The 13,133-nt window shown below is 36.7% G+C and overlaps 1 protein-coding gene across 1 annotated transcript; it reads left to right on the forward strand.

The window, feature by feature from the left end:
* Positions 1 to 698: 698 nt before the first annotated feature.
* On the forward strand, positions 699 to 9,060 carry LOC142630305 (uncharacterized). Its single transcript, XM_075804285.1, has 7 exons — positions 699 to 1,053; positions 1,711 to 2,119; positions 2,292 to 2,448; positions 2,689 to 2,733; positions 7,010 to 7,175; positions 7,365 to 7,735; positions 8,420 to 9,060. Exons 1-7 carry the CDS (start codon positions 754 to 756, stop codon positions 8,736 to 8,738), a joined length of 1,767 nt encoding a protein of 588 aa, XP_075660400.1. The 5' UTR covers positions 699 to 753; the 3' UTR covers positions 8,739 to 9,060.
* Positions 9,061 to 13,133: the final 4,073 nt, after the last annotated feature.

Raw genomic sequence — 13,133 nt, forward strand, 5'->3', positions numbered from 1 at the left:
ATTTAAAAGTGGGATGAATAAAAAAAAAAAATCCTCTAAAACAAAAGCCTATTGAACAAGTGTTTTGGGCATGTTAAACTGCGTTATAGAATTATTTCAAGAAAGAAGAATTTCCCATTGCACCGTTATTCTGCTTTCCAAAGTTATAGAATTATTTCAAGCTAACCCTTTGGTTCTAAATCAATTAATCAAACTAGATATTTGTTATGATCACTCAAAGAACCCTTCAACTAAAAGGCTACACACCCAGGTCCCAATGTCCAATAAAAAAACCCTCAATAGATCAAGTCACCAACGCCCATAATTGTGGCCTATAACTATAGCTATTAGGCATGCTTAAAATAATAATAATGAGTGTACTAATAATGATTCACATTTTAATATCCAATGCCCTAGTTCAAGTTCTTCTTCCTCCAAAACCTATTTTTATCCCACGCACACTCTTCGTCCGAATCTTCGGAGGGAGGTTTTACACACATAATTTTTTTTTTTATTGAAAAAAATATACATATATACTTAAATTAATTTCGAGTAAAAATTTTATCAGGTATTAAAATAAATTCATCTTCCAAAAAAAAAAATTCAACCCTTGTTCTGTTCCGTGTCTCTTGTGCTCCCACCTAGAAACAATAAAAAACACAAAAAGAAGTTATTTAGGTGTGGGAATTAGAAAGGCACATAGAAAGAAAAGAGAGAGAGAGAGAGTAAAATAATAATAAATAGAATAGAGGTGCCCAAATTTACAATTTAGAAATGAGCGCGCCTCCTCACCTGTCTCTGAAGAAACCCAAAGTTGAGACCAACGATGAGAATGAAGTACAACAACAACAACAGCAACACCAACAACAAAAACTAGTTTCATCATCATCAACAGCAACGACAATAACAAAATCAAACAACATGGACAACGACGACAACAACAACAACAGCAACAGCAATAGCGAGAACGGTGTTAGCAGAGAAGAGCAAGAAGAGGCATTGGTGGCTCTGATCGAACATCGTACCAAAGAAGTCGTAACTAATAAACAGCGTATCGCTTATTACAAATCCCAGGTTCTGTCTTTTTTTAATAATAAAAATTCTAATACCATTCATTCTTTCAATCCCAATTTTCATTTTCGTTTCCTAATCATATTTGGGGTTTATGTGAATGTTTTCTCATTGATTTGGCTATGATACTGTACTAATAAAAGTTCTAGTTTTGATGTTCCATAAGCTTCTATTGATTAATTTGCTTCTTGGTTTTGAACTTTGAATCGTTTTTTACGAAATGGGTTTTGCTTCTTTAACATTTTTCTTCAGCTAGATTCAACATGTATTAGCAAGATCCTTTATTTATTTGTTTTTTATTTTATCATATATATATATAATTTTAAAATAATGATAAATATTTTGTCTTTCAAGTTGGAAGAACGCACAATTTTTGTACTTGAGCTTTTTAAAATAGTAAGTCTGCTGAAAAACCAGAAAGAAAGAACGACTGTGGATGTTGGATTTTGTAGATATATTGATTGAGTTCATGATTAGTGGTTGCGGAGTGATTTCAATCATCCCCATGTGTTGAATATCAATGCCATTTGAGTTTCAGCAATTATGGGAGTTTCAGTATTCCTTTGTAAATGTTGTGAAGACAAACTCTTTTATTGCTTGCAATTCTGAAACCTTCTCTATGAAGTTATTTGCTGACCATTTCTTTGAAAAAGTATGCAGCTTGAGGAATCAGAGAAGAGGTTGCATGATTCAAAATCTAAATTGGCTCGGCTTCGAACCCAGAGGAATGGTTTGTCATCTAAAGGGACCGCCGAGAATGGAAGGAAAAATTTGAAGGTGGAGCGCAGATCAAATAGTCCTATTAATATAAGTGAAGATTCATCTAGACACCAGCCTCAATCTAAACCAGAACTTCTGATTCCTTCTGTGAATCCAAAAGTTTCCCAACATATAAACTCGGCAAAGTTTGGTGCAAAACCTTCAAATGGTCCTAGTACTCAATCTAGTCCATCAGTTTCCACTCAATCTTATAGTGCTATGAAAGTTAAAGGGGACAGACCTTCTAGAGTTTCTACTGAGGCCGAAGAAGAAGTTAAAATTCAAGATAAAGGAACAAAAAGAAAGTTTGGTGAGATTCACTTGTTGCATAGCGTTACATTATTATTTTTACATTGTGTAATTGTGCGTGCCTACAATTACATGTTTGCAACTTTTTTGCATAACATATTGCCCAGTTCCTCCAATCCAAGATCCCCTTTCCTTGCAATTAGGAGTCATTAAGTTTTTCTTTTGTATTTCAGAACAGAAAGAACACAAAGATTTGATCACATCAATAAGTAGCCGTTCTTCACCATGCATAGTCCGCTGCTATGCAAGCACTCACATCTCCAGTCAACATAAGCGAAAGTTGAGAAGTCTTACTTTGTGTCCAGTGAACGATCAACTTTTCGCGACTAGGTAATTATTGAGTTAGTATATATACATGAAAATAAATATATGTCGTCATTGGCTAAAAAATTGAACTTTCATGGTATGATTGAAATTTTGCAATAATAGTAAAATATCAACACCCCCCACGTTAGCTATCCTTTATTCTATTATTACATGATATGCCTTTTTTTTTGGTATTAATGAAATTTATCTTTCTCATAAGTTTCTACAGAATCTAATTTGTGGGAGTTTTTGAAATACTTGCAGTGCTTTGGATGGATTGGTCAATTTATGGCAAGTTCAGTCTAGGGGGTAAGTCTTAAATCTTTGTCTGTATTCATTTATCTTCACTGGTATCTTATGTCAGTTGTTGATTGATAGCCTTGAAAAGTTTTACCACATAATGTTATGCAGTATCGCTTCCATTTATTCATAATGCAACCTACAGGACGTGAACATTTTTATTATGATGATTGAAATTGCTGGAGCATGTGGATGCAATAGGAAGGTGTCTTAGGTGGTCCACTCATTACCATAACTTGACATTATCTAGGACATAATTTATTTGGAACTGCAGATTTCTTTTTCATTATTAGCATCAAATGTTTAATAGCAATGAGACTGCTTGTGTAGAGGGTATGTGAAGCAGACACTCTTTGTGTCCTTGTTGAAAGTCTCTTTTGAAATCAGAGAGCTTTTGAATGAGCTTTAGGTTTGCCATTGGGAGGGAGAATTTCTGGAATTTTGTCAAGGTTAGTGGTGTGTGGAGAAAAACTTCTGCAAGTATCTCCTATTATATATTAGGTGATAGTTGATTGGAGCAGATGCATTAGCGTGTGGAGTTCTTAAAAATGTGTAGTTTAGGTTATCAAAATATTTGCGGGAACTTGGAAGTTAGGAGTTAGATTTGGTTGATGATCACTTGCTAGGTTTACTTCATTATTTTATGATTCAATTTTAGAGATAAAAGTGTATATCGCATCCAAGAGCAGGCCGTGGTGTTTCTTTTTGTGTTCCTAGTATAAGTTATGGTAATTACTGGTTAAGGTGGTGTGAAGAGTGGCCAATGAGCTTTAGCTCAAATGACGCTTCCTCCCTTTGTAAGAGCAAGGTGGGTATGAGGATGTGGGTTCAAGACCCACTGGGTCTGTGTGACTTCCCAATAGAAGAAGAGTGGTATTTCTGTTTGGAGTTTATTCTTTTCTTTGGTATGAAAATCTAGAAAGTGAACATTATGTAATTTGTGCCATATGTTGCTCTAGCCTTGATTATCAGGAGAGGAAACTAAAGACCCCTGAAAGAGTTGCTTTTACTTCCTAGCCCATTTACTCACCATTTGTTAGGATTGGAAGAGAGGGGGAGGGTCTTGGCTGGCAAAGGTTTGGACTGAAACATTCAATGAGTTTGGAGAATGTGTGCGGATGCTATTTGTGGGTTCATTAAGGAAGATAAACAATTATAAGTAGAGGTTAAGGATTATCGGCCTATTAGCTTAGTTGGTGGGATGTATAAGATTATTTCTAAGGTGTTGGCTAATCGGCTTCGTAGGGTGGCGCATGGACTTATTTCGGATTCACAAAATGCTTTTGTGAAGGGCAGACAGATTTTGGATTCCGTCTTGATTGCTTCTGAATGTATTGATAGTAGATTGAAGTCAGGAGTTCCGGGGGTGCTATGTAAGTTGGATGTGGAGAAGGCGTATGACCATGTGAGTTGGGATTTTTTAATGTATATGCTGCGGCGTTGTGGTTTCTCAGAAAAATGGAGAAAATGGATAAGGTATTGCATTTCAACTGTGAAGTTTTCCATTCTGATCAATGGTAGCCCTTCTGATTTCTTTGGAAGTTCTAGGGGGCTTCGGCAAGGGGATCCCTTATCTCCATTGTTGTTTGATATTGTGATGGAGGCGTTGAGTCGTATGTTGGATGTGGCTGTATCCACTGGGCAATTCTCAGGCTTTTTTGTGGGCAGTATGACTGGTTCTTCAGTAATGGTATCCCACCTTTTATTTGCAGATGACACGTTGATTTTTTGTGATGCTGAACCTTCTCAGATTGCTAATTTGAGGGCCATTCTTGCTAGATTCGAGGAGGTGTCGGGCTTCGTATTAACTTAGGGAAATCCGAGTTGGTACTGTGGAGGGGTACCCAATTTGGAGGATTTGGTGGGTTTGTTGGGGTGTGGATGGTCTTCTCGCCCTTGAAATATTTGGGCCTTCCTCTAGGTGCAAAATTCAAGGACTTATCTCGTTTGGAACCCTATTCTTGAGAGAATGGAGAGGAGATTAGCAAAGTTGGAAGAGTATGTATTTATCTAAAGGAGGTAAGGTGACACTCATTAAAAGCTCACTCTCGTCCTTACCTACATACTTCCTTTCCCTTCTTCCTTTACCGGGTAAGGTGGCTAAGCGGATGGAGAAGCTACAGAGAGATTTTTTGTGGGATGGGATTGGTGGTGAATCTAAATTTCATTTAGTTCATTGGGCCAAGGTTTGTAGGCCTTTGCAGGATGGGGGGTTGGGTATAAGACAGTTGAGTAATTTTAATTCTGCCTTATTAGGTAAATGGTTGTGGAGGTATGGTACCGAGACTGATGCTTTATGGAGGAGGGTTATAGAGGCAAAATATGGGAACATGTGGGGTGATTGGTGTACGAAGAAGGTGACAAGCCCTTATGGGGTCAGCTTGTGGAGATATATTAGAAGTGGTTGGTTGAACTTCTCTAAACTTCTTGTTTATGATGTGGGGGATGGTACTAGAGTAAAATTTTGGAAGCATGTGTGGTGTGGGGATTGTACTCTCCAAGAGGCCTTTCCGGAGCTATATTGTCTTAGTAGGTCCAAGGACTCCTCAGTGGTCAAGTTATGGGTTGGTCTCGTCGGGAGGTTTCACCGGAATGTGCAATTTCGTCGTCCACCACAAGATTGGGAAGAGGAAGCCTTTGACCGGTTTATGGGGCTAGTCTATTCCTCGTCGCGAGAGGGTTTGGTCCAGAGATAAAGGTTTGTTGGAAGTCCGCAAGGAATACAAGATTCGAGGTTAGAAGTTATTACGCTTCCTTCTACCCTCATAATCTTGTTTCCTTTCCTTGGAAAATGATATGGCAATCGAAGGCGCCTCCAAGGGTAGCCTTCTTTTCTTGTCCGCTTCCTTAGGTAAGATCTTAACAACAGACAACCTTCGTAAAAGACGAGTGATAGTTCTTGACCGGTGCTCTATGTGTAAGAGGTGTGGGGAGTCGGTGGATCATCTTCTACTTCATTGCACCATAGCTTGGGAGTTGTGGTCTTTGGTTTTCCGTTTGTTTGGCATTCGGGGTTATGCCTCGTACCGTTATTGAGGTGTTTGAGGCTTGGCAAGGAAAGTTTGCGCGACATCGTCACATTGATGTTTGGAGATTAGTACCTCATCTGCTTGATTTGGTGCATTTGGCGAGAAAGGAATGCTAGAAGTTTTGAGGGCTGTGAACGATCTTTGCTGGAGATTAAGTCTTTTTTCTTACACACACTCTTTGAATGGAGTGTGGTTTTTTCTCATTTTTCTTGTTCTTCATTTTCTATTTTTCTTGACCGTTGTTCTTTTGTTTCTTGATTTTTGTTCCCTTAGTACATCCCCAATGTACTCGCCTTGGCATTTTCTTTTTTATTATTAATAATATTCTTACGTTATTTATCAAAAAATATTTGTGGTCACTAAACATTGAGCATTATGCCTCCTTAGACACATTCTCTTTTTGAAAGTTAACCTTTTTACTATCATGTTCTTAATATTCATCTTTTTAGTTTGTCGTTACTTGTGATTGTGAGTTTCAGTTAAGAATATCTCGTGTTACTTGTGTGGAACAGATTATAGATAATTAAAATTTTCACACTTTCTTCCTGTTGGCAGCAGGTTATGTAATATGTAAAGTATAAAGATATGCTGATATGATATATTTTTAATCCTCTCTAGTTGCCTTGCAACAAAGAAAAAGTTATCAACACTTCTAAAACTTTCTTCTCTTTTGGTTACTTCATCACGTTCCAACTATTTCTTAAATTGGTGCATAATATTTGAGATTATATGTGGGGAAGAAGCCAGTTTGTAGAGTATGCTGAGATTCAGACAAAGCAGCAACTACTTTTAACCAAATTTAATACAAGGTTGTCTCCCACCATTCAGTATGCTGTAAGATAGAAAAGGTGATACATGATGCTAAAGGTATCTTGTTAGATGGATTATACTTATAGGTTTTCTTATCTTTCTGATGATAGAATATTGAGCTGTACTCCTATTAATGGCACAAGGCAAAAATACCCTGGTTATTTCATATATGTTTAGTCTCCCACCATGACCAGAATGAGAAGAGCTTTGTAAGGACAAAGTAGGAAATTGGATATTTAGTCCACAAAAAAGAAATGCTCATCAAATATATTGGATGTCCACGAGAAAGGTCCCCCATTCTGTATGCCTTTAAGAAATGTTAGGATTATAAAAAATTTTCCTTTTGTATCAATTATATCCAGTTTCAGTTTCTAGTGTCTAAATTTTATGATGTGAAGTTTCTCAGCTGGTGTCTTGGCCCTTATATTCTTTGTCTTGAATTGCAGTTCCAATGCTTCTCTACTTAGCTCATCTGAATGTTTGTCCCCTAAGCAGAGGAGATGGCCTGAAGACATAGCCTGGCACCCACATGGAAACAGCCTATTTTCTGTATACAGTGCTGATGGTGGAGATTCTCAGATATCAGTTCTTAATCTCAATAAGACACAAGGGGTAAGAGTTGCGCTTGAAATTTATAATTGCAATAAATATACCGGTGCTTACAATTAACTAACATTTAAATACAGACACTTGTGGAACTGGCATACTCTATGTCCACAACCATTTGTAAATAAGCATTCAACTTTCATTGCAAAGTCTGTTTCTTTTCTCACTTGATTTTGCATATTTGTGTATTGACAGAGAGCTCGTGTAAATTTCTTAGAGGAAAAGCCTCATGTTAAGGGTATTATTAATGGCATCACATTCATGCCTTGGGAAGATGTCTGTTTTGTCACTGGAGGCAGTGACCATGCTGTTATGCTTTGGAGTGAGAAAGATGGGGAGAACTCATGGAAACCAAAGGCATTGCACAGGAATTTGCATTCGTCTGCTGTTATGGGAGTTGCTGGAATGCAGAAAAAGCCGATTGTATTGTCTGCTGGGGCAGACAAGCGAATTATTGGGTTTGATACACTGGTAGGAAGAGCAGATTACAGGCATCAAATTGAATGTAAATGCATGAGTGTACTACCAAATCCATGTGATTTCAATTTGTTCATGGTTCAAACAGCGTAAGAAACATTTCTTGACCAGTATTTTCTTGATGCTGTCATTGTTTTAATACGCTGCTTCATTAGTGCTCCGAGAAATCTACAAGATCTAATACTTATTATTTTATAGTTGAAAGAAAGTTGGAAAATGCTATGTTGATCAACAACTTTTTATCTAGGAAAATTTGAGGTCTTAAGTTAAAAGAGTATCAATTTTCTTTAGTTGCATACCAGAAATACAAACTAACAGAAGAGATGAAATAATGGTATTGAACTTCTAATATTAGTTTGATCTTCAAACCTCTATTGAATTGCATCTAGTGGTAATTCTGGTTTGCTGCTGAGGTGTGCAACTTGGACTCATTTGGGTTCGGATGTATAATGTGAATCAGTTCCCTAGAAATTTGTGTATAGTCTTATGATTATAAATATTAAGGAGTTATATGATATGATGGTTTGAAACAGAAAATATTGACTATAGTGGCAATTGCCTGTCCTATTGCTCATGGTATGTGACCATAAACACTTCTTGGTGATTATACCTGGGCTTTTATAATGGAGTTTTAGCTTTGAAATAGAAAGCACACCAAATCTCAGGAAGCGCTAAAATTACATTCAGATTCTTAACTTTTTCTTGTCATTTGTTTTAGTCAGACATGTAGTTTTGCTTGTTAAAAGTTTAACGTTAACATGTCTTATATGCAGAGCTCCTGAGAGGCAGCTGCGATTGTTTGATATCAGATTGAGACAGACAGAAATCCATGCTTTTGGGTGGAGGCAAGAAAGCAGTGAATCTCAGTCGGCGCTGATAAATCAGGCCTGGTCTCCTGATGGTTTCTACATAACATCTGGTTCAGCAGACCCCATGATTCACGTCTTTGATATCAGGTATAATTCTAGAAAGCCTTCCCAATCAATAAAAGCCCATCAGAAACGTGTCTTCAAAGCTGTATGGCTCCACTCTGCGCCGCTTCTCATTTCCATATCTTCTGATCTCAACATTGAATTGCACAAGATGAGTTAAATCTTCCATCATGTTGTTGTATAGAAGAAACCCACCATTTTGCTTGTGCACTGAATTTTTGTAACGATCTTCTTAAGTGGAAGAACTTTTTGGTGGTCCGTTTTGGCACAGCTTAGCAAAACATTGCTTCAGGGATGGTTTGGGGAAATGGAATGGTTCTAAAGGGGAATGAGTTTGGCTGTGGGCTTGATATTTTGATCTTCTGGTAACCACATTAGATACTATGTCACACCTGTCTCTGAGTCAAGCATTACTGTATGACGCATATTGGTTACAATTTTTTGGAGATAATGAAGTGCAACTTTCTTTTTGTGTTCAAGCATGTGTTTTTGTGTACAATCTAGCCCTCGGTTGGTTTGAAAAATGGCTTAAGAACTTAGTGATAAATTATCACTAATTCCAAAAGCTTAATTTGATAGAAAATGATGGATTTAGTTACTTAATTAATACTTTGAAATAGCTCACATGTCATAAGGAAAGTAGAAAAAGCTGAGCATCCCAACTAAAATTGAAATGCCGATTGTAGTCATATATATATAGTTGGTAAAAAGGGTGATTTGAACTCTGGATGTCTCCATTAGAAATATTAAAAGGTATCAGTTGAATTATAAAACTCTTAACAATTATATTTATGTATATTATATAAGGGCATTAAGATTAATGAATATTATTTCTACAAGGACATAGGTAAAAACATATGCAAGGACAAGGTCTAATTAATCAGATTTGATGTTTACTAAATAACAGACAGTTATGCTGCGTAATATTTTAATAAAAATACATTCGAGAAAAAGCAATATTTAAAAGTTATTTTGCCGCTAGGCAACTAAATATATTACGGGTTGGAATGGATCCATGATAGTTAGAGTACGAGTTATTGACCTTCTCTTTCCAGGTCTCTTCTTGTAAGAATGCCATTGTATCAACCATTTGTTAGGCCCAATCAGTTGTAGCCTGATTCCTTTTCTGAACTTTATTAACATCAGCTATATACAGTTCCTGCTTCTGAGGCTTAGAGGACTCACCTACTAGATCTTGTGTAGTAGCAGTGACCAGCTGCTTTTCCTGATGCTCGTCACTTGAGTTGGATGCTGTGTGAGGCAATGCAGAAGGCATGAGGTGCAAGGTTGTCAAAATCAGGATCCATTTAAGATTGACCTAGATGGCATGTTGTGTGCAACTACGGCACACCTTGATGTGAGTTGGAGACTCGGGCTTTAGAAATTCAAATTTTATTACATTTCTCTCCTACTCTCGTCTCCCTTGTTCCATCCAAAAAAAATTCACTCTTATTTTTCATTTCTATTCAAATCATTTTAGGGTTTGAAAAAATAGTCTCAAGATCTTCATTTTGAACCAATATGGCTGATGCGTTGAGATGGGCGAGCTACCTTTAGAAGGGGAAGGCATAGTTTTAAAAACCGAACCAGATTGACTTGTGAACTGGGAACCATTTTGGTCTGATAAAAACCCCTAAAATGGCCAAAATTAGTAAAAATAAAAAACCGGAGCGAAAGGCTCATCCAAAAAAAAAATCCCTAGCCAAACACCACAAACCTGAACTCTTAAACACAGTACAGTGAAGAACAATTAAAAAAAAAAATGGAAGTAAAGAAGCAGTAAAGGAAAAGAATGAGTGAAGCAATTAATAGCATGCAAGGTTTAGAGCAATCAACGACAAGACAGAGGGTAATGTCTATATTATAATTCTTCTCATATAGCTGTTAATGTTAGCTTCTACATTATATTCACAAGCTGTACGCATATTACACATTCACACACACAATTTACAAACGCGTGATAAATCTCGCACAACAAGGAACACATATTTGCTTCCATAAAAAATTCACATAGCGCAAACTCTCAAAGCCCACTCTCCGAATTACACAAGTAGACCTCATCTCACCGTCTTGATTTGCGAACCTTGTAGCCTTCTCTTTACAAATCCGCTACCCATGCACCGCCTTGAGCCCCCATAGGGTACCAAATATAAACACACTAGTCCAATTTCATGCAAAGTATCCTATAAATTAATATTTGGAAGTGTATAAAAAATGGACAATAAAGATGTTCTTTATGATTATTCAATAGTTACATAGTAGTTGGAGATTTTTACCCATGGCATCTCCATTTGGAAACCCTTAACACGTTAGTTGACCAATTATATAAATATAGATATAATTAAATAAATAATTCCTTACCGGATAAATAAAACAAATTTTTAGTTTTAGTTTTTTTTTATTTTTTGTGTTGAATCCCAATTAATATTATTAACAATATTAACAATTCGAAATAACAACCACACACAAGAACACAAAATTTACGTGAAAAGCCCTTTCTCTTTGAAGAGAAAAACCACAGGACAAACTCCGAATAATTTCACTATTATCAAATCAATTACAATAATTTTTTTGTATGTTTCACAGTTAAAGAAAAAATCTTTCTTGTTTTTCTTTACTCTCACACACACTAATTATTTCTCTCAAAGGCGGTAACACTTTGCTCTCTCCTTTCTATTTTCTTCTCTATGTACAACTCTCTCTTGGCTGTCTTCTTTTTCTCTAAGCGGCTCCCTTTTGGCTGCTCTCTCAATTCTCTTGTGTGGAACCTTTTTCTTCTTATGAGACACACTCTTGTTGTTGCCATCTCGCTTGTGCGGCACACTAATCCTTGCTTTTATAAGCAAGTCTGCTGCCCCACATGAATCCTAGAAACACATGGAGTCCTAACACTACTTTATCTAGAATTCTTGTCATGCATGTTGTCATGCACGTGGCTAGTTGTTGGCTAACTTTGGACAAGCTCATTAAGAAGCTCTCCTCTTATGTGGGAAGGACCATGATGCTTGATGCACCCAACAAGCTCCCCCTCCAGCCTACTAATAAGGGGAGATTTTCAATCCAACTTTTCAATACAAATCCATGCTAGTCAAGCAGACACCAGACTTGACCTTCTTCATTATCTTCACCAACACTGAGAACACTTCATCAATATAAATACCTTTAATTCCCAAAGAATTAATCTCATCTTGGATTTCCTTAATCCAATCCCTTGGCTCCCCCTCATCAGAAGCCTAATTGTTCTTAAAGCTAATAATTCGATGTTTTCCAGTAGTTCTCTTCTCACGAGGTTCAACAATTTCTAGTGGAGGATATTGCTCCCTCTGCTTAAGACCTCCAAGATCTTTCACTTCACTATCGTCTCATGTAGCCGTAGCATCTTCATATTCTTTATCACATATCACTTCCTCTTCTGAAGCACTTTTAGGTAATGAGAATTTCACTCTCTTGACATCATCACCATCAATCCTGACTCTCATCTTTGGAGTCTTCTCAAAATTTTTAATCTCATTGAACTGCTTCTTACAAGTCTTCACTTGAGTCCTATACATACTGCAACAACCATGTCTTCTTGCAACTACCAATGACCCTTTAGTAAGTTACCATCTTCCATTACCAAGGTAGTTACAATAACCCACTCGGTCCATAGCCAATGTAGAAAACATATTCATCCTTAAATTTGGAATATGTCGCATATCCTTCAACCTTATGGTGCTACCAACGTGGATTTTGATGTACACATCACCAATTTCCACAATTTTTGAGTAACTAGAATCACTCATCTTCACTGTACCAACGTCTCTTACTTTGTATGTGGTAAACAACCTTTTCGTAGGGATAACTTAGTGGGAGGCTGCAGAATCAACAACCCATTTAGCATCATTATTAGAAACATGCTCACACTTTTGCTCTTTAACAGAGAGCACCACAACATCCTCAACAATTACAACAGTTGTAGTATTTTTCTTACTATCATTTTTTTCATCTTTTCCTTTAGTTTGTTCTTTATTCCAATGCTAACGATCTCTTCTTATGTGGCCATTTTTCTCACAATAGAAGCATTCTCTAGTTTTCGTGAACTAAGATCTATCTCTTAATTGTGACCTACTATTGAATTTTCGATTATTATGTCCTTTGCTTCTACCTTTGCTTTTATTTTCAGTGACAAAAGCTTGGTTTTGTGTATTATTTATATTCGCATCTCTCCTACGAACCTCTTTACCTAAAATCAAATCTCGAATATCATCATATTTGAGTTTGCCTTTTCTTATAGAATTACTCACTGCCATTCTCATGGCTTACCAACTATTTGGTAAAGAAGTCAAAAGAATCAATGCATGAACCTCATCATCAAATTCAATTTCTACTGAGGATAATTGATTTGTGACCGTACTGAATTCATTTAGATGTTGTGCTACAAGAGTGTCTTCTGCCTTATTCAGATTGAACAACTTCTTCATCACATACATCTTATTGTTAGCCAATGACTTTTCATACATGCTAGACAAAACCTTCATCAGATCCATTGCGATCTTTTTCTTCACAACATTTTATG

Source organism: Castanea sativa, chromosome 4 (assembly GCF_040712315.1).
Source record: "Castanea sativa cultivar Marrone di Chiusa Pesio chromosome 4, ASM4071231v1".
NCBI classification, from domain to species: domain Eukaryota; kingdom Viridiplantae; phylum Streptophyta; class Magnoliopsida; order Fagales; family Fagaceae; genus Castanea; species Castanea sativa.